The sequence below is a fragment of the Vitis vinifera genome, chromosome 14, assembly GCF_030704535.1.
Source record: "Vitis vinifera cultivar Pinot Noir 40024 chromosome 14, ASM3070453v1".
Taxonomy (NCBI): Eukaryota; Viridiplantae; Streptophyta; class Magnoliopsida; order Vitales; family Vitaceae; genus Vitis; species Vitis vinifera.
Genome location: NC_081818.1, coordinates 3844853 through 3872593, shown reverse-complemented (window position 1 = coordinate 3872593; position 27741 = coordinate 3844853). Strand labels below are relative to the sequence as shown.

General features: G+C 28.3%; 1 protein-coding gene across 3 annotated transcripts; it reads left to right on the top strand.

Moving 5' to 3' along the window:
* The first annotated feature begins 238 nt into the window (after window positions 1–238).
* LOC100854480 (uncharacterized) lies at window positions 239–16210 on the top strand. Of its 3 annotated transcripts, XM_010661780.3 has the most exons (11): window positions 239–944; window positions 1070–1456; window positions 3934–4616; window positions 5798–6544; window positions 7439–7495; window positions 8242–8559; window positions 11368–12069; window positions 12998–13735; window positions 14570–14641; window positions 15396–15802; window positions 15904–16210. In XM_010661780.3, the coding sequence occupies exons 3-10, from the start codon at window positions 4311–4313 to the stop codon at window positions 15774–15776; spliced, it is 3321 nt and encodes a 1106-aa protein (XP_010660082.1). In that variant the 5' UTR covers window positions 239–944; window positions 1070–1456; window positions 3934–4310; the 3' UTR covers window positions 15777–15802; window positions 15904–16210. The 3 variants fall into 3 exon arrangements, with proteins under 3 accessions (XP_010660082.1, XP_059598639.1, XP_059598640.1); XM_059742656.1 differs by having other exon boundaries at window positions 15396–16210; XM_059742657.1 differs by lacking the exon at window positions 7439–7495 and having other exon boundaries at window positions 15396–16210.
* Window positions 16211–27741: the final 11531 nt, after the last annotated feature.

The following is a 27741-nucleotide window of genomic DNA, read 5'->3' as shown; positions in this document are numbered from 1 at the left end:
GCAAATTCCAAGACATAGCAGTAATTGGAGAACTAAAGAAGCTTCAAGTTCTTAGTTTTGCATATTGCGAATTTGAACGGTTGCCGAAAGAAATGATGCAATTGACTGATCTAAGGGTGCTGGACTTGTGGCATTGCTTTTATTTAAAAGTAATTCCACGGAATGTCATATCAAGTTTATCTCGATTGCAGCATTTATGTTTAGGAAGAAGTTTTACCACATGGGGGGTTGAATGATTTGGTAGTGGAGAAAGCAATAATGCTTGCCTTTCTGAGCTGAACAACTTGTCCTATTTGGAGACTTTATTTATAGTAATAAGAGATCCCAATTTGGTATCAAAAGATCTGGTGGTCTTTGAGAAGCTTACCAGATATGTGATATCAATGACTCACAACCCAAATTTAGTTGATTATAATCGATCCGCAAGAACGTTGAAGCTCTTGAGGGTTAACAAACCTTGTTTGGTGGACTGCTTTTCCAAGTTGTTCAAGACAGTCGAAGATTTAGAATTGTGTGAGTTAAAAGATCTGGACACTAAATTTTTTTTTTACGAGCTTCATACCCAAGGTTTTCTTAAACTCAAGTATCTCAAAATAGATGGTTGTCCTGGGATTCAATACATTGTTGACTCGACCAAAGGGGTCCCATTACACAGTGCCTTTCCTATGTTGGAGGAATTGGATATTTTTAACCTCGAGAACATGGATGCAGTATGCTATGGCCCAATTCCAGAGGGATCTTTTGGGAAGTTACGTTCTTTAACAGTGAAGTATTGTAGGAGGTTGAAATCATTCATATCCCTTCCGATGGAGCAAGGAAGGGATGGATCGGTGTTACGTGAAATGGGATCCTTGGATTCGACACGGGACTTCTCCTCCACAGGAACCAGTGCTACCCAGGAGTCATGTACGAGTGATGTTCCCACAGCATTCTTCAATGAACAGGTATGTTAAAATTTGAATGATATCATATTTCTGCCATTAATAAATAAGTAAAATATGAGAAAACATAAATTAAAACCAGTATCCAATTTAAAATAATCTTAATTTTATCCATAATATGGATGCAGTATGCTTTGCCCCATCTTCAACTCAAGCATCTCGATATCAGTGATTGTCCTAGGATTCAATACATTGTTGACTCGACCAAAGGGGTCTCATCACGCAGTGCCTTTCCTATCTTGGAGAGTTTGAAAATTTCTCGACTCCAGAACATGGATGCAGTATGCTACGGCCCAATTCCCGAGGGATCTTTTGGGAAGTTACGTTCTCTTACAGTGGGTGATTGCAAGAGGTTGAAATCTTTCATATCCCTTCCCATGGAGCAAGGAAGGGATCGATGGGTGAATCGTCAAATGGGATCCTTGGATTCGACACGGGACTTCTCCTCCACAGGAAGCAGTGCTACCCAGGAGTTATGTACGAGTGATGTTCCCACACCATTCTTCAATGAACAGGTATGTTAAAATTTGAATGATATCCAATTTCTGCCATTAATAAATAAGTAAAATATGAGAAAACATAAATTAAAACAACCAGTATCCAATTTAAAATAATCTTAATTTTATCCATAATATGGATGCAGTATGCTTTGCCCCATAAATTTTATCACTTTCCTTTTCTTTTCTAGTCTCTCTGCTAATCTTGATTCAACACCAATTTAAATACATTATTCAAAAATCAATTTTTGAGAACAATTTTTAAAATAATTCTATGATGATTTCAGTATATTAACAACGTACATTTTTTTTATTAGTATATTAACAACTTAAAATGTTTTCATCTTATTTTGTTTTCAAATATTTTTTAGAAATAAATTTTATATGTAATGATTTATTTTTTTTGAATAAACAAAAAAAAAGTGAAAACAATTAAAATAACTAAAATATGCTACAGGAAACACATGTTTTATGTTTTGGAGAGCATAATTTTTTTTTATTTTTTTGGTAGTTGCCAAAAAATTTTCTAGTTTTTTTGTTCTCAAAATAAAGAGTGTTTGAAATGTTTTTAGAAACACATTTTAAACAACAAAAAGATTAAAACCTCGTTCGTTTATTAAATATTGCTGTTTTTTAAAAATAAATGTTATATTTAGATTTTGTAAAAAAAAATAAAAAATGTAAAATTGGTTTATATAATATTAATGATTAATAATATTTTATTGAAAATAAATTATAAATTAAAGTTTAATAATTTTATATATGTAAATAAGTTAGATTTTTCAATACTCAATAATGGATAAAGTATTTTGAATCAATTTTGATTCAATTTAAAATTAATTCAATCAATTATTTTAATTCCATCTTATTCTGAAAAATTAATAGATTCATTACAGAATGTAAAGCATTAAGTTTTGATCTCACTTTATTTAATTTATTTACTTCATGAGAAAAATTGGAAAAGTATAGTGAGGTGCAAAGGAGAAACAGTTAGTTCTCATGACCCATTTTGGACTAGTTTTGATCTATTATATTTAATTATTGTTTAAGCTTATTTTTGAGTTCCAAATTGTTTTAAAAAATGAGTGCACTCATTAATAAAACTAAGACTTTTAAGTCTTGCTTGATTTAAAATTTATTCTCTAATAAAAAAATCATTAAAATATAATTATATATAGAGGAGAAGTAAACAACAGTTGTTCTAGACTAGTTTTAGTTGTTGAATTTCTAGTGGTGATTGGGTTATTTTTATGAATCATAAGTTACTTTTTAAATTTAATAGACTTGGTAGCAAATCTAAATATTAAGTCTTACGTGGTTTATGGTTTATTTGTCTATAGTTTTGAACAAATTTTCATTCATAAATTTTTTGTATTAATTAGATTAGCATTTAAGTTTTAAATTATTGTTAAACTTGTTAGATTCTAATACATCAAGTCTTCCTTGATTTGGGTTTTATTTACCTATTAAAAAAAGTCATTCAAGATGAGATTTAAATTGTTATTTTTTAATATTAGTTAGATTGATTTTAAGTTCCATGATTTTCTAGTATTTATTGGATTGGTTTTTTTATTCTAAAATTATTTTTAAAAATTAGTAAATTATATATATAATGTCACTTGCTTTAGAATCTGTTTGTAAAGTAAAAAAAATTTAAGTTAAAAAAGAAATTTAGAAAAAAATTGTGTAATTTAGAGGCATGAAATTTTGTTATACTTTATTTATTTTTAATGATTTTCTTTAAAAATATATATTTTTTATTTGTTGATGGTTTCCTTTTGTTTTTAAAAATAGATGAAAGTAACTTCTACTTATTTTCTAAAAACAATTCTCTATTTACTCTGTTTTTAAAAATTAATTCAAGAAAAACTTTCAAATATTGTTGTAAATGTAAAAAAATATCATTCTCAAATTTATATGTATATGCTACACTAACAAACAAGCTTTAAGAATCTAAAAGTTAGGTTAATTAGTGAATGTAGAAGGCTCATGTCCGAGCATCTATGCATTTGTGATTTTCAAAGTAAGAAAAAACTAGAAGGAAATGCCTCATCATAAACCACCTAATCTCTAACCACCCTGCTTTAATAGTTATTTTTATTGTATTTATGTGGAATATTTTGAATGGAATGGCTGCATGGTAAAAAGAGTAGATACTTCTCATAAGACTATGAAACAAATCAATAGGTGACTATCATGGGTGCTTCAAATGCATACATAATCCATTAGACTGTCAATTTTGAAAAAGAGATCCAAAGATTGGGAACCTTTTGCCCCATTTAAAAATCATCTCAAATTTAACATCTTTAAATTCCATTCAATTGTTAAAATATTATGCATTCTCTTTCATTTTCTTCTAGTTTTGTTCTTTGTCACATTGATGTCTTGACCTTTAACCTCTTATATTCTATTTATATATGTTTGGTTATCAACTCAATTGGGAATATATATAGATGGGTATACATATTGTTAACCAAATGTGATCGATTGTGCAGGTTACACTCCCTAGCTTGGAGTCCTTGTTGATGTACGAGTTGGATAATGTGATAGCAATGTGGCACAACGAATTTCCTCTAGAGTTTTGTTGCAAATTGAAACAGTTGGTAATATTCAGGTGCAACAAATTGCTGAATGTTTTTCCATCAAATATCCTAAAAGGGGTACAAAGTTTGGATGATGTGCAAATATCAGATTGTGATTCCATAGAAGAGATTTTTGATCTACAGGGAGTAAATTGCAAGGAAATTCATGATAATGCAACCATTCCACTGAGCGAATATGGAATAAGGATCCTCAAGGACTTGTCTCCTTTCAAAACCTACAGTCATTAGAAGTCGTTAGGTGTCCTTATTTAAAATATATTTTTCCAATTATGGTAGCAAAAGGCCTTGTGCAACTTAAATCCCTAATGATAGAAGATTGTCAAGTGGAGGAAATTGTTGCAAATGAAAATGGAGGTGAAGTAATGTCTTCATTATTCCCTGAACTAACCTCTCTCACACTCGAAGGATTATACAAACTCAAAGGTTTCTATCGAGGAACATGTATTGCAAGATGGCCACATTTGAAAAACCTAATGATGTGGGAATGTGATCAAGTGGAGACACTTTTTCAAGAAATAGACTCAGATGGTTATATTGATAGTCCAATTCAACAATCTTTCTTCTTGTTGGAAAAGGTATGGTTTGATTTTTCTCCATTTCTTTTGCCATATTTGGATTGCTAAATTTAGTTCATTAAACACTATGTCCTAATCATTTTTCATTAATATGACACTGTTTTAATCTTAAACTTGAATAGTGTAGGAATTTGAAGTCTACATTTTGTATAAAACTTCTCCAAAATTGACCTAAGTAAGCTTATGTTCCATTTCTAAATTAATCAAATTACGATAAAATGACTTGGTAATCCAAAGAATAAGAAACAGTCAAATGCAAGTCATAGGAGTTTGTAGGCATAACATGCATTATGGTTTATCCAACAATTACACAATGGAATGAAAGAGCGCTGAGTGCCAGTGAAATTATACCTTTATGCTTTTATGTTTTATGACTAATCAAATTATTTAGGTACTCACTTAGTATGAATTATCATGGTCAAATTATGATTTTATGTAATAGAACCAACAGATTATAATAAATTTAAACAATTGATTTATTTAAATTAACATGATTGAACCTATAATGAAAATAAATTATTTTGAAGCCTCTTTTTTTATATTATGCTTACATTAATATTGAACTCATAGAATTCATATAAAGCCATAAGAATTAATTTATTTAAATTATTCTCAAACCAAGATATAGTAATTTCTATATTGCATCAAAATATGTCAAGTGCTAATGATTTAGGAGAGAGTCTTTGGTCATTAATATATAGTGCAAATAATTCAAATGGATTATTCAGATGTTGTGGTTCATTATCCCTAGTATGGAAAATAATATGTGTATGTGTTTAATGGTGACATTAGTGGTAAAGCCAATGTTGATTTGCCATCAAGCTACATAGGTAATTTTATTTTTCTTTTTATTTTTTTTTTCCCCTTAAATTATTCTTTTTCTTATTCTTTTTCCATGAAATTAATTCCTAAATTTTTCTTCCTCTTAACTTAATCTCTGGCATGGGCCATTGGATGAAATACATAAAAAAGAAACTGAACTCATGTAATTAAGTATGAATTAGAAAGGAAATTATAGTTTTTTTTTTTTTTTTTTAAATTTGGTAAGTAAACAAACATGGTCCTTAGTTATAAGTCATAACATTAAGAAAAAAAATTGTATGCCATAAGAGTATTCTTTTTTTTTTTTTTTGGGTGGGGGATATATGACATATTGTTAATCTTGTTTGTTTGGTTGTCAGGATGCATTCCATAATTTGGAGGATTTGTTCTTAAAGGGCTCCAAAATGAAAATATGGCAAGGCCAATTTTCAGGGGAGTCATTTTGCAATCTTAGATATTTGGAGATAACAATGTGTCACGACATTTTGGTTGTGATACCTTGTAGTATGCTTCCAAAGTTGCATAATCTAAAGGAACTCTCTGTGAGCAAGTGTAATTCAGTGAAAGAGGTATTCCAAATGAAGGAACTTGTGAATCAGGAATACCAAGTTGAGACACTCCCACGTTTAACTAAAATGGTCCTAGAAGATCTACCATTGTTGACATATCTATCTGGATTGGTTCAAATTTTTGAGAATCTTCATTCTCTAGAAGTATGTGGTTGTGAAAATTTAATATATGTGGTGACATCCTCAATAGCTAAAACATTGGTGCAACTCAAAGAGCTTACTATAGAAAAATGCAAATCGGTGAAAGAAATAGTCGGACATGAGGGAGGTGAAGAACCATATGATATTGTTTTCTCCAAATTACAAAGGATTAGACTTGTTAACTTACAATGTCTAAAATGGTTTTGCTCAACTAGATGCATCTTCGAATTCCCATCCTTGGAACAATTTGAGGTGATAAGATGCCCTCAGATGAAATTTTTTTGTGAGAGAGTCTCAAGTACACCAAGGTTAAAGGAAGTAAAAATTGATGATCATGTGGAAGAGCATTTGGGGTGTGACTTCAATACCATCATCCCTAATACAGCTTTGGAGAAGGTATATATCTTGAAATTTTCGAATGTCATTATATTATTAACACTATTTTTCACCTTCGCAATTCTTTAAAAATTTGTGAATTCTAATTTTATTTCTTTTTCATTTCTCAAAAATTTTTCTAACTGTGAGAAAAAGACACAGAGCAAGGTCATATAATGTTTGTGCTATGTTTAGTCTGTTTAATTTTTTTGTACAAGGAACCTGATTTGATGGAAGCAGAATTCTGCATGGGTTTGTATGGATCCTTTTATGCTCTTATTGTTTGTTATTGCTTAGTTTATTGTCTGTTTGGGTTAAGTTTGCTTTGCTAGTTGTTAATTGTTCCCTTAGCTTAGTTGCTATACCTATCACTCTTTGATGCCTAACCTTTAAAACATGACTAAACCATTCCCAGGAATTTCAACAAATTTAAAGGTAAGTATGAAGAGGTCAAGGGTTTTTTGTGCAAAAAGTGTTTGCCAAAATATTCATACATAGATTTTCAGTTAGTTCACATGTTGACCTTGAAATAGAGTCCGATATTATGGTTGAAATTAAAAGTAAGAATACAAAGACATGGGAATTAGTTCTGCATCTAACCTAATTAAATTGCTAAGCTATTATACTTAGAGAAAAAAAACTGATTATTAAGTTGTCAATTCTTCAAGAAATGATAGATGAGAAGATCTTTGAGTTTTTGTTGTTCTTCTAAGATTGGGGTTAATGCATCAGCGGAAGGTTTGAATAACCAAGTTATTATCCATAAAAATAAAAATGTCTCTAAAGTTTATATTGTTGAAAGAAATTTACCCATTTCCCTTTAGAAAGAGTCTATCTTCTTTCACATATTTTCATATTCTCAAATATTCCAAACCAATATATGAACAAAATTTTCTTTGGTTTATAATTGCCAAGGAGACGTTTGAGAAGGATCCTGAGGCTCTTGGGACAACCACTCAATTACATTTGGAGGTAAATCATTCTCGAAATTTCAAAATTCTTTGATATTTAATGTTTGATTGAGGATAGTATTGGAAGTTAGACAGAAAATGTTTTCCTTTTGTACTTGGTTTTTGAGTTAAGGAGTTTAATTAGATTAGAAAATTGAAGTATTGTTAGAACCTTGAGTGAATGATACTTGTATTGGGTTTCACAAACTATCAATTCAGCTAGTCACAAGCAAAAGTACAAAGAAAAGAGAAATTTTCTTTTGCTTAGATTTGTTTCAAAGTACCGAAAATTAATTTTATGATGGAATACACATCGTTTAAGGGTAGTAAGTTATATAAGGACTGTCCATTCTTTGACACTTATTGTAGACATTTAATCATGCAACTTATAATTTTTTATTTTGTTGACAAAAACATTGAATCTTTGGAGATAGGCAATTGACTTCTTCATAATGATAGTGATGTCCTTCCTTTGGTCAAAGGTTAAAGGTAGACAATTATATGAAATTCTTACTCTCATTTGTGGATAAAAGAACATGCCAGGACTTAAGGCTGTTTATGGGTCTTTTTCAAATGTTGTTCTACTCTAGCTCAAGATTTTGGGCTAAATACATTATCACTTCTAGAGGAGACAAGGATACAATATAGTAGTGGTTTGATCTACCATTCTATTATTTGTGCTCCTATCCTAATTGCTTTTTTAAACTTTCATTATTGTACTTTTCCTTATTCCTACCCATTGTGATGTTTTGTGTACCGTATACCCAGGATTATGAAGAACGGGATTTTGGAGATGATGATGATGAGGTCAACGACGATGATGATTATGATGATGATGATGAGGTCAAAGAAGAGGAAGATGGCGCAATTCCAGAGGGATCTTTTGGGAAGTCACGTTTTCTAAGAGTGGATGATTGTAAGAGGTTGAAATCTTTCAATTTCCTTCCCATGGAGCAAGGAAGGGATCGATGGGTGAATCGTCAAATGGGATCCTTGGATTCGACACGGGACTTCTCCTCCACAGGAAGCAGTGCTACCCAGGAGTTATGTACGAGTGATGTTCCCACACCATTCTTCAATGAACAGGTATGTTAAAATTTGAATGATATCCAATTTCTGCCATTAATAAATAAGTAAAATATGAGAAAACATAAATTAAAACAACCAGTATTCAATTTAAAATTATCTTAATTTTATCCATAATATGGATGCAGTATGCTTTGCCCCATAAATTTTATCACTTTCCTTTTCTTTCCTAGTCTCTCTGCTAATCTTAATTCAACACCAATTTAAATACATTATTCAAAAATCAATTTTTGAGAACAAATTTTAAAATAATTCTATGATGTTTTTCTAGAGTAGAGTACATTAATAACTTACAAATTTTTTTTTTTGATAGGTATATTAACAATTTACAATGTTTTCAACTTATTTTTTATGTTTTCAAATATTTTTTAAGAATAAATTTTATGCGGAATGTTTTATTTTTTATTATTCTTTATATTTGTTTTATTTTTTTTAAATAAACAAAAAAAGTAAGTGAAAACAATTAGAATAACTGAAATATATGCTGAAACACATGTTTTTTGTTTTGGAGAGCAGAATTTTTTTTTGGTAGTTGCCAAATAATTTTCTTGTTTTTTTGTTCTCAACATAAAGAGTGTTTGAAATGTTTTGAGAAACACATTTTAAACAACAAAAAGATTAAAACCTGGTTCGTTTATTAAATATTGCTGTTTTTAAAAATAAATGTTATATTTAGATTTTGTAAAAAAAAAAATAAAATTTGTAAAGTTGATTTATATAATATTAATTCGATTTAATTCAAGTCTTATGGAAATAAATTTTTTTAATTACTAATAAATTAACAAAATAAATGGTTTGTAATAAAATATGGATACTAATATTATAATAAAATCATGAGTTTTTTTAAAATTTAGAAATTGGGGCATTTTAATATAAATTATAAAATATGGATATCAACATTTTTACAAATGCATAATTGATTTTTTGTTAAAAATGAATGATTATAATTTAAAAATACTAATAATTAATAATATTTTATTTAAAACAAATTAAAAATTAATGTTAATTTTTTTTATATATATGTAAATAAGTTAGATTTTTCAATATTCAATAATGGATAAAGTATTTTGAACCAATTTTGATTCAATTTAAAATTTATTCAGTCAATTTTTGTAATTCCATCTTGTTCTTAAAAATTAATAGATTCATTACAGTATGTAAAGCATTAAGTTTTGATATCACTTTATTTAATTTATTTACTTAATGAGAAAAATTGGAAAAGTATGGTAAGGTGCGAAGGAGAAACAATATAGCTCTCATCGACTCATTTTGGACTAGTTTTGGTCTATTCTATTCAATTATTGTTTAAACTTATTTTTGAGTTCAAGATTATTTTTAAAAATGAGTGCACTCATTAATAAATCTAAAACTTTTAAGTTTTGTTTGATTTAAAATTTATTTTCTAACAAAAAAATCATCAAAATATTTACGTATAGAGGAGAAGTAAAAAAAAGAGTTGTTCTAGACTAGTTTTAGTCGTTGAATTTCTAGTGGTGATTGGGTTATTTTATGAATCATAAATTACTTTTTAAATTTAATAGACTTGGTAATGAATCTAAATATTAAGTCTTATTTGATTTAGAGTTTATTTGTCTATGGTTCTTTTGAACCAATTTTCATTCATAAATTTTTTGTATTCATTAGATTAGTATTAAAGTTTTAAATTATTGTTAAACTTGCTAGATTCCAATACATCAAGTCTTCCTTGATTTGAGGTTTATTTACCTATTGAATAGTTATTGTAAAGAAGAAATTGATAAAGTAATTCAAGATTAGATTTAAATTGTTATTTTTTAATATTTGTTAGATTGATTTTAAGTTCCATGATTTTCTAGTATTTATTGCCTTAGTTTTTTTATTCTAAAATTATTTTTTAAAATTAGTAATTATATATATATATATATATATATATATATATATATATATATATATATATATATATATATATATATATTAAATGTAACTTGATTTAGAATCTATTTGTATAGTAAAAAAAATTAAGTTAAAAGAAATTTAGAAAAAATTTGTGTAATTTAGAGGCATGAAATTTTGTTAAACTTTATTTTTTTAATGATTTTTTTTAAATATATATTTTTTATTTGTTGATAGTTTCCTTTTGTTTTTAAAAATAGATGAAAGTAACTTCTACTTATTTTCTAAAATCTATTCTTTATTTTACTTTCTTTTTAAAAATTGATTATAGAACAACTTTCAAATACTGTTGTAAATTTAAAAAAATGTTGTTCTCAAATATATATATATATATGTTACACCAACAAACAAGCTTTAAGAATCTAAAGGCTAGGTTCATTAATGAAAGAAGGCTCATGCCTGAGCATCCATTGCATTTGTGGTTTCCAAAGTAAGAAAAAACTAGAAGGAAAGGCCTCATCTAAATCACCTGATCTTCAACCACCTTGTTTAATAGTTATTTTTATTGTATTTATGTGGAATATTTTGAATGAAATCAATTCAAGGTAAAAAGAGTAGATACTTCTCATAAGACTATGAAACATATCTATATATAATCCATTAGTCTTTGTCAATTTTGAAAAAGAGATCCAAAGATTGGGAGCCTTTTGCCCCATTTGAAAATCATCTCAAATTTAACATCTTTAAATTCCATTCAATTGTTAAAATATTATGCATTCTCTTTTATTTTCTTCTAGTTTGGTGCTTTGTCACATTGATATCTTGACCTTTAACCTCTTATATTCTATTTATTTATGTATCTGGTTATTAACTCAATCGCGAATATATATATACATGGGTATACATATTGTGAACTGAATGTGATCGATTGTGCAGGTTACACTCCCTAGCTTGGAGTCCTTGTTGATGTACGAGTTGGATAATGTGATAGCAATGTGGCCCAACCAACTTCCTCTAGAGTCTTGTTGCAAATTGAAAAGATTACAAATATTAAGTTGCAACAAACTGTTGAATGTTTTTCCATCCAATATCCTAAAAGGGTTACAAAGTCTGGAGAATGTGAACATATATTATTGTGATTCGATAGAAGAGATTTTTGATCTAGGGGGAGTAAATTGCGAGGAAATCATTCCATTGGGAAAATTGTCTTTAAAAGGGCTAAATAGTTTGAAGAGTGTATGGAATAAGGATCCTCAAGGACTTGTCTCCTTTCAAAACCTATGGTCATTATGTATCGTTGATTGTCCTTGCTTGAAATGCCTTTTTCCTGTAACAATAGCAAAAGGCCTTGTGCAATTTAATGTCCTTGGGATAAGAAAATGTGGAGTGGAGGAAATTGTTGCAAACGAAAATGGAGATGAAATAATGTCTTCATTATTCCCTAAACTAACCTCTCTCATACTTGAAGAATTAGACAAACTCAAAGGTTTCTCCCGAGGAAAATATATTGCAAGATGGCCACATTTGAAACAACTAATTATGTGGAAATGCAATCAAGTGGAGACACTTTTTCAAGGAATAGATTCAAAAGGTTGTATTGATAGTCCAATTCAACAACCTTTCTTTTGGTTGGAAAAGGTATGGTTTGATTTTTCTCCATTTCTTTTGCCATATTTTGATTGCTAAATTTAGTCCATTAAACACTATGTCCTAATCATTTTTCATTAATATGAGATTGTTTTAATCTTAAACTGGAATAGTGTAGGAATTTGAAGTTTACATTTTGTATAAAACTTATCCCAAATTGACCTAAGTAAGCTTATGTTCCATTTCTAAATTAATCAAATTACGATAAAATGACTTGGTAATCCAAAGAATAAGAAACAATTGATTACAAGTCATAGGAGTTTGTAGGTATAGCATGCATTATGGTTTATCCAACAATTATACCTTCATGGTCAAATTATAATTTTATGTAATAGAACCAACAAATTATTATAATATGTCAAGTGCGAATGATTCGGGAGTCTTTGGTGATTAATATATAGTGCAAATAATTCAAATGGATTATTTAGATGTAGTGGTTTGTTATCTCGTATGGAAAATAATATGTGTATGTGTTTAATGGTGACATTAGTTGTAAAGCCAATGTTGATTAGCTATTAGGCTACATAAGTAATTTTCTTTTTCTTTTTTTTTTCCTTGAAATTAATTCCTAAATTTTTTTTCCCCCTAACTTATTTTTTGCATAGTTCGTTGGATGAAATACATAGAAAAGAAACTAAAATCATGTACTTAAGTATAAATTAGAAAGGAAATTATAGTAGACTTTTTTTTTAAAAAAAATTGGTAAGTAAACAAACGTGGTCTTTAGTTATAAGTCATAACAATAAGAAAAAAAAAAAATTGTATGCCATAAGAGTATTCTTTCTTACTTTATTTTAAAATATTTTTGTACATACAATTGTGTATAGAACTTATTTATTTAGCCAAAAAGAAAAGAAGGGGGGGGGGGGGGGGAAAGAGATACAAGACATATCGTTAATCTTGTTTGTTTGGTTGTCAGGATGCATTCCTTAATTTGGAGCAATTGATCTTAAAGGGCTCCAAGATGAAAATATGGCAAGGCCAATTTTTAGGGGAGTCATTTTGCAAGCTGAGACTTTTGAAGATAAGAAAGTGTCACGACATTTTGGTTGTGATCCCCTCCAATGTGCTTCCAAAGTTGCATAATCTAGAGGAACTTCATGTGAGCAAGTGTAATTCAGTGAAAGAGGTATTCGAACTTGTTGATAAGGAATATCAAGTTGAGGCACTCCCACGATTAACTAAAATGTTCCTAGAAGATCTACCTTTGTTGACATATCTATCTGGATTGGGTCAAATTTTTAAGAATCTTCATTCTATAGAAGTACATGGTTGTGGAAATTTAATATATCTAGTGACGTCCTCAATGGCTAAAACATTGGTGCAACTCAAAGTGCTTACTATAGAAAAATGCGAATTGGTGGAAGAAATAGTTAGACATGAGGGAGGTGAAGAACCATATGATATTGTTTTCTCCAAATTACAAAGGTTGAGACTTGTTAACTTACAAAGTCTAAAATGGTTCTACTCAGCTAGATGCATCTTCAAATTCCCATCCTTGGAACAATTTTTGGTGAAAAGATGCCCTCAGATGGAATTTTTTTGTGAGAGAGTCGCAAGTACACCAAGGGTAAAGGAAGTAAAAATTGACGATCATGTGGAAGAACATTTGGGGTGTGACTTCAATACCATCATCCGAAATACAACTTTGGAGAAGGTATATATCTTGAAATTTTCTAATGTTATTGTATTATTAACACTATTTTTCACCTTCGCGATTCTTTAAAAATTTGTCTAACTTTAAGAAAAAGACACAGAGCAAGCCCATATAATGTTTGTGTTATGTTTAGTCTGTTTAATTTTTTTAGTACAAGGAACCTGATTTGATGGAAGCAAAATTCTGCATGGGTTTGTATGGATCCTTTTATGCTCTTATTGTTTGTTGTTACTTGGTTTATTGTCTGTTTTGGTTAAGTTTGCTTTGTTAGTTGTTAATTGTTCCCTTAGCTTAGTAGCTATACCTATCACTCTGTGATGCCTAACCTTTTAAACATAACTAAAGCATTCCTAGGAATTTCAACAAATTTAAAGGCAAGTAAGAAGAGGTCAAAGGATTTTTTGTGCAAAAAGTGTTTGCCAAAATATTCATACATAGATTTTCAGTTAGTTCAAATGTAGACCTTGAGACAAAGTCTATTATTATGGTTGAAATTATAAGTTAGAATACAAATACATGAGAATTAGTTTTGCATCTAACCTAGTTAAATTGCTAAGCTATAGTACTTAGAGAAAAAAATTGATTATTAAGTTGTCAATTATTCAAGAAATGACACAGAAGATCTTTGATTTTTTGTTGTTTTTCTAAGATTGGGGTTGTTGCATCAGTGGAAGCTTTGAATAACCATGTTATTATACATAAAAAAAAAATGTCTCTCAAGTTTATATTGTTGAAAGAAATTTACCAATTTCCCTTTATAAAGAGTCTATTTTTTTCACATATTTTCATATTCTCAAATATTCCAAACCAATATATTAACAAAATTTTCTTTAGTTTATAATTGTCGAGGTGATGTTTGAGAAGGATCTTGAGGCTCTTGGGGCAACCAGTCAATTACATTTGCAGGTAAATCATTCTCAAAATTTGAAAATTCTTTAATATTTGATGTTTGATTGAGGATAATATTGGATATTAGATAGAAAATGATTATTTATTGTACACAGTGTTTTCCTTTTCTACTTTGTTTTTGAGTTAAGGAGTTTAATTGGATTAGAAAATTGAAGTGTTGTTAGAACCTAGAGTGAATGATACTTGTGTTGGGTTTCACAAACTATCAATTCAATTAGTCACAAGCAAAAGTACAAAGAAAAGATAAATTTTCTTTTGCTTAGATTTGTTTCAAAGTATCGAAAATTAATTTTATGATGGAATACACATCATTTAAGGGCAATAAGTGAAGTAAGGAATGTCTAGTCTTTGTCACTTATTGTAAACATTTAATCACACAATTTTTAATTTTTAATTTTGTTAACAAAAACATTCAATCTTTGGAGATCGGCAATTGACATGTTCATATTGATAGTGATGTCCTTCCTTTGGTCAAAGGTTAAAGACAGACAATTATACGAAATTCTTACTCTCATTTGTGAATAGAAGAACCTTCTAGGACTTAACGTTGTTTATGGGTCTTTATTAAATGTTGTCCAACTCTAGCCCAAAATACACTATCACTTCTAGAGGAGACAAGGATATAATATAGCAGTGGTTTGATCTACCATTCTATGATTTGTGCTCCCATCCTAATTGCTTTTTTAAACTTTTATTATTATACTTTTCCTTATTCCTACCCATTGTGATGTTTTGTGTACCGAATGCTCAGGATTATGTAGGATGGAATTATGGAGATAGTGACGATGATGATGATGATGTGGTCAATGACGATGATGATGATGATGAGGTCAATGAAAATGAGGATTTGATGCGGTTGATAGAGATTGGGATGAGAGGGAGAAAGAGGTGGGAGTGGGACAGGGAGATAAAGAGGAGGAAAAGGATGAACACGAGGATGTGGATGATGACAGGCCGCAACGTGGATGATAATGATGATGAGGTCAATGAACAGGAGTATGAGATGTGGATGAGAGAGAGAGAGAGAGAAAGAGGTGGGAGTCGCATTGGAGATAAAGAGGGGGAAGAGGATGAAGAGGATGAACAGGAGGACGAGGATGATGACAAACCACAACCAGGACGACTGATTTAATTTTCTATATGAAGAAAAATGAATAGGTGTTTGTATTTTTCTTTGACATAGTGTTTGCATATATATATATATTATCTTATCTTAGAATAAGGGCCTTTTGTTTTTATTGTCTTCATTTTTTTGTCAGGTATGCGAGCTTTCCTTCTTTTGAGAAGCTGCACAGATACCATCCTTGGTAGAGAGACGCTAGCTAATGATATTTCCTTCATTTAAAGTAAATAGAGGAAGGTTTTTCTCTTTATGTGTCTTGATTTTTTTCAATAAATAAGCTAGATCTTTTGTATGCTTTGCTCTAAAGCTCGATATTTCTAGATTGCTACAATTCAACTCTCCATGATTTAATTTGTTAGTGAATTTAGGAAACGTTATTAGTATTATTCTTGCCTATATGTATTGATATTAAGCAATGAATGTGTTGTTGAGGATATTTCATATCCATTAACTTCATAAATATTTTGTAACCAATTCCTAGTACCCGACATTCTAGTTATTTTCCCAAATGCTTGAATAGTTATATCTCATATTGTGTGCAAATGTAGAGGCACATCAAACCATCAATTCATAGGGCAAATATACTGCGATTTGATCAATGATACTTAAGAATTTAGTTATAATTCTTTTATTGGTGTAATAAGGTCTTTCCATTTATTTAATCAATTCATATTATTCTAGTCTCTAATAGACTTAACTTGGATGAATGAGTTGTAAACTAACATATTATCTTTGCCATTTTTCATTTTCTTGGTCATGGCTTTGTTGAAAATTTAGAAAAGTAAAAGCATTACATCAAAAGAACCTATAATAAAACGTCTATAAAATAACACTCGAGACCAAAAGAAATTATTATTTTAATGAGGTTATTGATTTATTAATAAATGAATAATTAGTAATTTATAAAAAAAAAAGTGTTATGTTTCTTTTGTAAGTAATTATACAAGTATGATTTGTAAATCAAAAATTATGAATGTATTAAAAAATTAATACATAGAAACTTAACACTCTAAAAAAAGATATGGTTATTAATTATAAAAGTTCAAAAAAAGTTCTAAAAGGAAGAAATATTATATCAAAAGTTAATATTATATAAGATAAAGAGATTTTAAATATGCTATGGTTTTGAGAAAATATTGAATTGAGAAAAATATAAGTTTTAAAAACATTACTAAATATGGTATTATAAATTTATTTTTTCTATTTTTTGTGGACTTCAATTATTAATTTATATTTTCTTGGGTTTTAAGGATTTTTTTTAATAAAAAAAAAACATTATCTTGTACATTCAACAAGGTTATTAATTTTGTAAATTGGCTTGAGACCAAAAGATTTTATTTTTTAATCGAAACTATTAATTTATCCAAGGTTTATTTATTGAGGTTTTATTATAATATGTAAAGTCCCTCGACATGAAAGCACAATCACTAGAAGATGGATTCAAGAGCGATTACCCAAACACAACCCTCCCTATTTGAAGGAATTAAAGTATTTGAGAATAACAACTAATTTCTTAAATAGGACAAGACTATTACTAGTAAGCATTAAGTTGTTTTGAAATGCCTTGTATTAGACATGTCACTATACTTTCAACAAACTTACCAAAATGTGAGATTTTCTTGCTCTGGCACTATTTAGGAGTTACATTGATATGATTCTCTTTATTATTCTTATAATTTTTTCCAAAATAATTCAATACTTCCGGGCATTAAAAGTGAAGGAAAAATGAGAATTTGTTTTCTATATAGTTTATATTGAAAATTAATTTCAAGATCTAGCCAAGATGAAATGGAAAAATTCTTGTTGTATGTAGCTAAGCAGTTCATGGAAATAAAAACCCCACTCTCTTTTATAACATTGGAATGAAGGTGGCCCTTCCCTTTAGCCAACTTTCACATTTAGGCTTCGTTTAGACTAGTTTTATAGTTAGTAAATAATAATGTCTAATATTTTTATAACTGAATTGGTCATTGAATTAAAAAAATTATTGATTCATGGTTCAATAATCAAATCAATAGTTGAAGCACTGTTAAACAATCATGACGTTCTAAATAGATAATTTATATATTACTAAAATAAAAAATTATTATAATTGTCCAGATATATATATAATTAAAAACTTTGATTATATTTATTTTTTATCTTTAATATTATCAAATTAAATCATAAGATAAATATGATATATTAATATTTTAAATTTTATTAAACAAAATATGCATAATGTTTAACTATGAACTTGTACAAAATAGAGGAAATTTTCTATTATTTAATTTTATCCATATGTCCAAATTATATAAATTAGAATTTTATAACTTTAGTAATGATCATTATATTATTAAACTGGTGAAACCGATCAATCTAGACTAATTTTCAAATCTTTGGTAATATCATGAATGTATACAAGTTTCATGGGATGTATACACAAGTTTTGAGTAGCATAAGGATTTGTATTTTTATGATCAACTTATGAAGATCTAGAGGATTGATGGTTTGATATGCCTTCATGACTTGAACAATAAAATCGTAAAAACATATAAAACAAGAAGTCAATTTTTATTCCATACAAATACAAGTTCTTGGATAAAGTCTTTTATTATGTTTGACTTAAAATTTAAATTAGTTTAATATCTCCAATCACCAAGTTATTGTTTTAATTTCACATAAATTTGCTAATTGTTCAACACATCATTCATTGTACATTGTTCTTAAACAAATAATTCCCACTTGACTTGTCTGAGGCCATATATATGGACAAGTTTCACAATATTGATCTCTGGGTCGGTGACCTATAATAAAAGCCAAAAATAGCTTTTATTGTGAAACTTTGTTTGAGTTAACCACTTGAATGATAATAAGATTTTTTTTTTATAAGAAGTTCAATTGAGGGATTTAGCATAGCTTGTTCATCATGTTGGAGAGCATGAGGGCATTAATCTTTTTGAAGCCCTCCTATCAAGCAATTTCTATGGTAAAGCTTTTTCTTCCATCCACCTTCATCTTAGAAAGTCACCTTTATTTATGAATGAAATTAAATAATAAAATTTGAAATTCTTAAGATTTAATTCTTTAATTCAAAGAATTTGACTCATTGATTTTAACAAATTGTCTTGTTCACTTAAGAAATTTGTGGACATGAAAATATTTCTTCTTAATTTCCTTCATTTTGAAGACAATTTATAAACATGACAATATTTTCTTCTAATTTGACTTTAATCATTTTATTTGATTTTATTTTGTAAGATTTGATTTTATGACCTCCCAAATTTTGTCATGTGTAACCTTTTGAACAACATGTCACATGCTTAACATATGTGATTCATCCCTTGTCAAATCAAATTTTTGTTGAACTAAAAAGTCACAAATTTAATGATCAATTTAGTGGTAATTTAATACAATTTTTCTTTTTTTATATCTACACATGCGTCATATTTAATATAATGTCATTATTATATTTATCTTTATTTATTGAAATATTTACAATGATACTATTCATCGCATTTATAATTTTGCTACTTATTATATTTACAAAAATGTCAATTCATTGTATTACAATTACGCAATAACCATTATAATATATTACTAATTTATTTTTAATCTATGATTTGTAATAGAGACTTGAACGATTTTTGTTGTGACACATTGTTTAACCTCATATGTAGAAACATTTATAACAACATCATTTATCATATTTACATTTATATCATTTATTATATCTGTCCTTACTTTTTGAAATATTTATAATAATACTATTCTTGGTGTTTACAACTATGCTACATTATGTTTACAATAATGTAAATGAATTGTATCACAACTATGCTACTCACTATTTCCAAGATAATAGTATGTATTTCTAATTTATTTTTAATTTAAACATTCAATAATAATAGTCATTGAAAAAATCTCAACACTTTTTTCTAAGTTTTAAAATTTGTTATTACTGTTAATTATCTTGTAATTTTCATAATAGTAAAATTTATAGAGAGGGAAAAGTCATAAATTTTAACTTTTTTTATTCAAGTAAAAATATTAGTAAATAAGTAAAAATTAAAAATAAATTGAGGTTTAGTAGCAAATTGCATTCAATATTAAGTTAACTTAAAATTTATTCTAAATCATCGACACAAATTAATTTTAATTAATAATTATCCTAACTGATTTTAACTTATTTTCATTTTCGTTAATGTTAAAATTGTAGATGCATAAGATTACTTTAATATATTTATTATAAAAAATGAGTCATGAGTGTGAAATTATAATTTTAAAATATATTCACTAGTGTGGACAAATTAGGTAAGAAAATTTGAGATTAAAAACAAATCAACTATTTTAACTTGACACTTAAAAGTTAAAAATGGTTTTTAGTTGTAATTTACTTTAACAAGTATACTTAATCTACTTAATTACTTAAATTAAATAGATTATAATTGTTGTCTGGTTGCATAACCAAAACATGAGTTTTTACTAGGAAAGGACTCCATCGAAGTGGAGGTAGCCGGTTGTATAACTCTTGCTCATTCTCCTCTTATGTGCAACCCCTATGACAACAGAGAGAAAGCAGTTGTGTTATGGCTTGCTATTTTAGTGCTAGCACACTATTCTAATGGGCTGTACTGAGTAGGCCTCTGCTGGGTTTTTGTGGAGCCCCTTCCATCCTCCCACTTGGTTTGCTCACAAATGAAGGTGTTGTTTAATTTCAGCTTGACCCTCAAGAAAAATCAGTCTACAAAGTAAAACTTTCTTCTGTTTTTTTTTTTTTTTTAATCCAAGCTATGATTAATTTTTTCTTCCACTTCAAAGCCCATCATTAACAAACAAATTGTCAACAAAGAGGTTAGATTGATCAAAGATTATATACGGATATCACTATATATATATATATATATATGGATATCTCTTTGGTAACCAAGAGATGCTTCATCATTGATTCAAAATAAATTTTATTGAGAATAAGTTATTTGCATGCAAATATTTTTAAATTAATAAAGATGGACCAAAATAAACTCTTAAAACATTTGTCATCAAAGTGATATATGCGCAAAATGTGTTTCAAACCATTAATATATAATGCATTTTCAATTATGGAGGGGATGCTATTAACCATGATTCCAAAGGCCAATGCTCATTCCTTTTACATTTCCTAAAGTTGTAGCATATCCTCGTTTCTTTTTACATGAATATCTACAAAGCAAATTATGTTGCCTTAGGGACCCGTAATTTCGTTTGCAAATTGCAATATCTATCACAAAAGACAATACAACACAAACATGCACATTCATAATAATATAAATATATAGCAACAACTCCAAAGATATACATATGCGTCCATAGTTGACATCCTAGGCTCAATTACATAATACTAATCCTTTATTAGCTAGGATGACCTTAGACACAATAAAAGAAGAAGAGAAAGCACTCATCATACAAATCAATTACATAATATTAATAATCCATTATTAGGATGACCTTAGACAATAAAAGAAGAATAGAAACTCATCATGGAAACCACTTTTGCTGACATCTTCTATGGTCCTTCTCTAATTCTGCAAGAATTGAAATTGGAAACAATGAATTGTGTGCACAAGTGAATGCATGAGATAGAAGAAAAAAATAAAAGCAATCACATATTGCAATTTGCAACCAAGGTTAGTAATACGAGGAAGCATGCATAAAAATAGTTTTTATCCATCTGTTACTAGAAAGGTGTACGTACTCTATGCATGCATACATGCGTGAGATGGAGGTTCTATAACAACGTAAAGGTAGTGATCAGAGTGGTGATGAATCACATACAAATTATTAAATGGGGATTTGTAAATATAAGTTGGAATTTTGAGCCTGAGTTAGTTGGGAAAAAATAAAATAAAATAAAAGACATGTTTAAACCCACCAATTTTTTTAGTACATGCTAATTGTATATCTCCTCCTCTTTACCATCAGCACCAATATCAGCATTCATATTCATAAAAGGTAAGCGTACGGGTACTATTCCCGTTGCCTCAATGGGTATACTTATCTTTCCAACAATAGGAAGATCTATGAATATTTCCATCTTGATACCATAAGAAATGACCCCATTCCTAACAATTGCTGCCTGGATTGCTGTGGCATTTGGGATGGAACCGACTGAGGTCAGGTTTCTCCCATCTCCTTCAGCTGCTTCTCACTTATCAAATGATGACATGCCTTTAAAGCAAAACAGCACAGTACTACATTATTTGATCAAGAGAATAACCAAGAAAGGAATGTAAGAAGTTGACTATGAGACTCACTTAACTGAAAAAAGCAAAGGTGATGCACAAGGAGAAAGAGAATGTGTGTGGGGTGAGTGATGCAAAGACGAGTATATATAGCAAGAGCATTACCTATTTGGGTTTTTCCCTTATTCTGTTTTGTATACCTATTTATTTATTTATAAATAAAAAATAACATTTAAACTTTTTTTAGGATAAAATAAAAACTGCCAGGTCATTTTTAAAAATAATTTAAAAAAAAAACTACCTAAAGTGTTTTTTGAATAAAAATTGTGCAAATAATTTTTTTTTTAATCAAAACTGTCAAAATGACTTTAAATTTTAAAAAATATCAAAAACGATTTTTAAATAAAATTTTCCAAAATAGTCTTTAAATAAACTATCCAAAAATGTCTTTTAAATATAAACTGTCCAAAAAAATTTTGTTTAATAAACTGTGTAGGAAAATATCTTTTTAAGAAAAGACTATCAAAAATATTTTTTTCTAAATAAAACTACAAAATCCTTTTAAATAAAATAGTCAAATCCTTCTTTAAAATAACATTGTATAACTTGAAATAAAACTACAAAATCATCTTTTAAGTAAAAAAAAATAAGAAAAAATATATTTTTCTTAAATAATAATAAAATTTAAATTTTTTTAATAAAACTGAGAAGTCTTTTCTCTTAAAATAAAATTGAAAATTTCTTTTTAACAAAATAAAGATAAAATTTTTTATGTTTATTTTAAATAAATTTGAAACCTTTTTTAACAATAAATTTGAAATACTTTAATTTTAAATAAAAAAATCAATAATAGAGATGAAAATTCATCGTTCAATAACAAAGTCAAAGCTTGACTTTACTAAACAAACAAGCAAAACCCTTTTATGTTTTTAGTAAAGTGTGTAAATGCATTAGTTTGACTGTCAAGCTCGCATAGGGATAATTTTATAATTTTAAAAATATTATATTGTTATTATAAATTCTTTTAGAAAATAATATATTTTCTTTTGTTTGATATAATAAGCATCAAAAGGGGTGTTGTAGAGTGGTGCCCATGTCATCTCCCCAACTTAAGGTCCATCAATCCCACAACAGATGGTAAGAAGGATATGGAGGGCCTTAAAAACATTACTCATCCAAGGTGTTGACATGTCCACAGCTTGTGGGTTTAAGGTTGATCCCAGCATGTGGCAATGTAAGGCGGGCTTGCTTGGATAGGCTTTTTGCCAAAAAACCAATAAATAGGTGGTGGCAATATGGGTTGGGCTTCTGCCTAGAATCCATTAAATGGAAGTTGGGCCTGTTCAAGAACCGACCACACTAAAATTTAAAATATCGGGAAGGATAGTAATTATAAATTATAAATTAATTATAATTTATAATGCACGCCTTACACTCATTTGAAGAATTCAAGGCTGAAGATATTAATGCATATAAATAATATAATAATTAATTATAAATTATTATTTCATTAATTATTATTTTAAAAATATTATAAATAACTTATCCAAAATAATAATAATAATAATAATAATAATAATAATATATAATATGATAATTTCACAAATAATTGTTTCATTATAATAATTCAAAATATAAAGTTATTATACTTTTTATTATATAGATTTCATAAATTTTGAAATGTTTAATTTTACAATATAATGTTAAAAAATATTACATAAAAATATTTGTCCTTATATTTCTTATTAAATAGATTTCAATAATTTTATTAATATTTTTACGACATAACTATTAAAAAATATTAAAATAAAATATTTATTTTTATAATTATTTAAAAACAAAATTAAAGCATGCCATAACGTAACTTTAGTGTAGTTCAATACATAAATATTATATCCACATTTGACAACAAATCTAATAGTATTAAAAACATTGGTTTTTTTCTTACTATATTAGTGTCTATATTAATATATCATCTCAATAAATTAACATTACATATATTCTATCATTAGAAAGAATTTTTCTTATTAGAAATAATTTTTCTGAGAAAATCATAAACTTTTAAAAGAAATATATTCTAAAGTTAGTTTGCAGTGAAGGAAATGTTAAAGAGTACATTGTTATAAAATCAATAAGTTTTTGTCATACTTATAACTTCGCTACAATATTAGTTTTATTAATAATAAAATCAATAATATAAAATTAATATTATAAAAATTAATATTACTAACTCCATTACTAAGGATTTGTCATTTTCAATTAGAATTTAATTTATTAATATGAAAATTATATATATAATTCAGTTAAAAAAATTGTTATATAATTTCTAATGCAATTCCTAAATTTTGATTCTTTTATTTTAGATTTCTCCAATCAAAGAAACCATAAAAATCTAATAACCAAACAAACCACAAAAATCACAATAATCAAACAAGTAAGAAAAGCATAAATCATGGCAAAAAAAAAAAAAAAAACTTTAATGAAACAAGCCCACGAGTTTGACAAAGAAAGAGTGAAGATGATTGAAATCTCTATCTAAATAAAGCATATATAAAGAGAAGAAATGAAGAAGAAATTTACTTTGAGAGAGTAAAAAATACAACATGTAAAGGTAGCAGTTGCGTGAGTGACAATGAGTGTTGCTTTCGCAATTAGCTGATATTTGAAAGCAAATTATATTTAATATTAAGGTGAAAAAAAAAAAAAAAACCAAATACCACCTAAAGCTCTACTTGGTTTTAAATTTTCTTCTAGATTTATATAAAACCTAATATATGTAAGAAGATATTTAATAAAACTTAATACTTATTATTTAATAACTTAAGTTAACTTTAAATTAAATTATTTTTAAGTTAATGAATTAAAATTTATCAATTTGTTTTAACTTTAAGTATTAAATTGGTTTGGTAAAATTAACTTGAAATTTTTTTCTAAACTATCAAATTAACATATTTATCATCATTACTATTAATTAATATTTACCTTATCAATTTGATTAATATTTAATTTTATGAATTTTACGAAATAAATTTATTTCATAAGCATACCTTTAATAAGGTATTCTTAACACATAAAATAACTATAAAATATTTAGCATGAAAAATAAGATTTGAAGTTATGGATGCAAAAGAGATTCTCACTAGATGTAGGCAAATAAAAAAATTTAAGATTCAAAATAAATTAATTATTTTGATTTTATATATACTTAAAGTTATTTTTAAATTTAAGTTATTATATTAAATTATCTTAATAAATATGATTAATTTAAGTTGTTAATGTAGGAAGAATGTAAATAATTTTTATTTTTATTTTTGGGAATTATTTTTAATTTATTTTATTTTATTAGTCTTATATTTTTGGGAAGAGTCCTATTAAGAATTGTTTTTTATTTTATTTTATTTTATTAGTCTTATATTTTTGGGAAGAGTCTTATTGGGATTGTGCTAGTGGAGTTTCATTCCTTTTATAAGTGGAATCTTCTTTCACTTTGACTTATATTCTAATTACAAGTAGATTCCCATTGAGAATTTGTTAGTGGCCTATAAAAGCAAGTCACCCCTCTCTCTATATGAATACCAATTTTTTAGAGATTTTTTTTAGAGAGTTTTTCAGAGAGGTAAACCACTGGTACCCTAGTGCACCGAGTTCGTCTTCGAGGAAGGTGGATCTATTTCAAAGACAGTGCTTATCATGCCTCACATTCCTATTTATTTGTTACAGAATCGACCAAAGATCAATTACCCTTTTATTTGGTAGTATAGAATACACCCATAATTCTGAGCTTCATGTTACTCCTCTTAAGAGACATGTCAGAGCCGAGGCATCCCAATTGGATTGAATGGGATGACAGTTTCTCATTCTGAATCTGTAAAATCAGAATTTCGATCAAATCACACATCGCAATATACTAAGCCTTCTAATTCTTTAAGAGGTTTATCTAAAAGATTTGCGATATAACTAGGAAGACATTTCAAATACCACACATGCGTTACTGGGCATGCCAGTTTGATGTAGCCCATTTGATATCTTCGTATTCGAGAATCAACAAATTCGACTCCGCATTGTTCACAAAATTTTGGATCGTCTTTTTCATCTCCGATTATCTGATAAATTTTTCTTCTTATTCATTTTGTTATTTGTTTGTGTCTTTTGGGCTAGTCTTTTATTTCCATACCCTTAAACCCAACAATCTTGAAATAGATCCAAATGGAAGCTTCCTTAGTTCACACCCATCTTGACACCTCTAAAAGTGATCCTTTCAATGGGACATTCTTTAAGAGATGGCAGAAAAGGGTTTTTCTCTACAATTGATATAGTGAACTTTGGATACATTTTGATTAACTTAAAACCTTTGATGCAATGTTGGTAAGTTCAAGAGCACCCTTGAACTTGTGAGAGGAAGCTATCTTATCCGCATGTTATATTCAAAATAGAATACCTTACAAGAAATTCCTAGGTTCTAAGTTTGATATGAAAAACCTAAGAGAGGTAAAGGTGATTCTAGGAATTAAAATAATTAGAACACATAATGGGCTTAAACTTTCTCAAGAGCACTATGTTAAGAAGATCCTAAGGAAGTTTGAATACTTTGATTGTAAACCAGTGTCAACTCCTTATGATCCCAGCTCACAGTTGAAGAAAAATAGAGAACATAATGTTGCCCAAATAGAATATGTTAAGATCATAGGGAGCCTAATGTACTTAATGAACTGTACCATACCTGACATTGCTTATGCAGTAGGTAGATTGAGTCGGTACACCCAAAGTCCTAATCAGGATCATTGGACTATTGTTTGTAGAATCCTTAAGTATTTGAGAGGCATCATTAACTATGGTTTGTGCTCTAGTGGATTTCCAAGTGTCCTTGAAGGATTTAGTGATGCAAATTGGATCTCGGATTCAGATGAGATGAAATCCACTAGTAGATATGTTTTCATCCTTGGTGGAAGTGCAGTTTCTTGGAAGTTTTCCAAGCAAACTTGCATTATTCGGTCTACTATGGAGGTTGAGTTTATTGCCTTAGAAAAGGCAAGTTTTGAGGTTGAGTGGCTTAGAAACCTCTTAGCAAAATATCCCTTTATAGACGAGACCAGCCCCATCTGTGTCTATGCGATGTGATAGCCAAACTGCAATTGCTAAGGCTAAGAGTAAAATATTTAATGGGAAGAACAAGCATATATGCCTAAGGCACAATATTGTACGGCTGCTTGAAACAGGGGTTATATTCCTAGAATTTGTGAGGTCAGATTGAATTTGGCCGATCATTTGACCAAACCACTAAATAAGAAACTAGTGGAAGAAACATCAAGAATGATGGGGCTTATGTCTATTACAGAAGTCAAGAGTGGTGGTAACCTAACCTATTAGAATGGAAATTCCATGAAGTAGGTTTATATGGGTAATAACAAATCACTTGTTGACTTGAATTGCTCTATCAACTCTAATTGTATGAGAGTCCATTCCTACGGTGTAGATAAAGCGTATTTTGCATTGACTAAGGTTGAGTGTTTACTCTTAATGAATACCATATTCCTTATGAATGGTATGTTTAAATGCAAAACATACTTGATGGATTCACCTATATGAGAGTGAAGGTGGGGCTGCTTCCTATGAGAAATTAGGCAAGTTCTCTAAAGCTCTCATGAATATCCCGGTAGGACGTATGGCCTATTTGTGTCAACCCGTTTTGTATAGCTCATAATATAGTTGAGAAAACCAATATGGATAAAAGTTCCTTGAGTTACACAAAGAAACACTAGTTCATAAAAATTTATTTT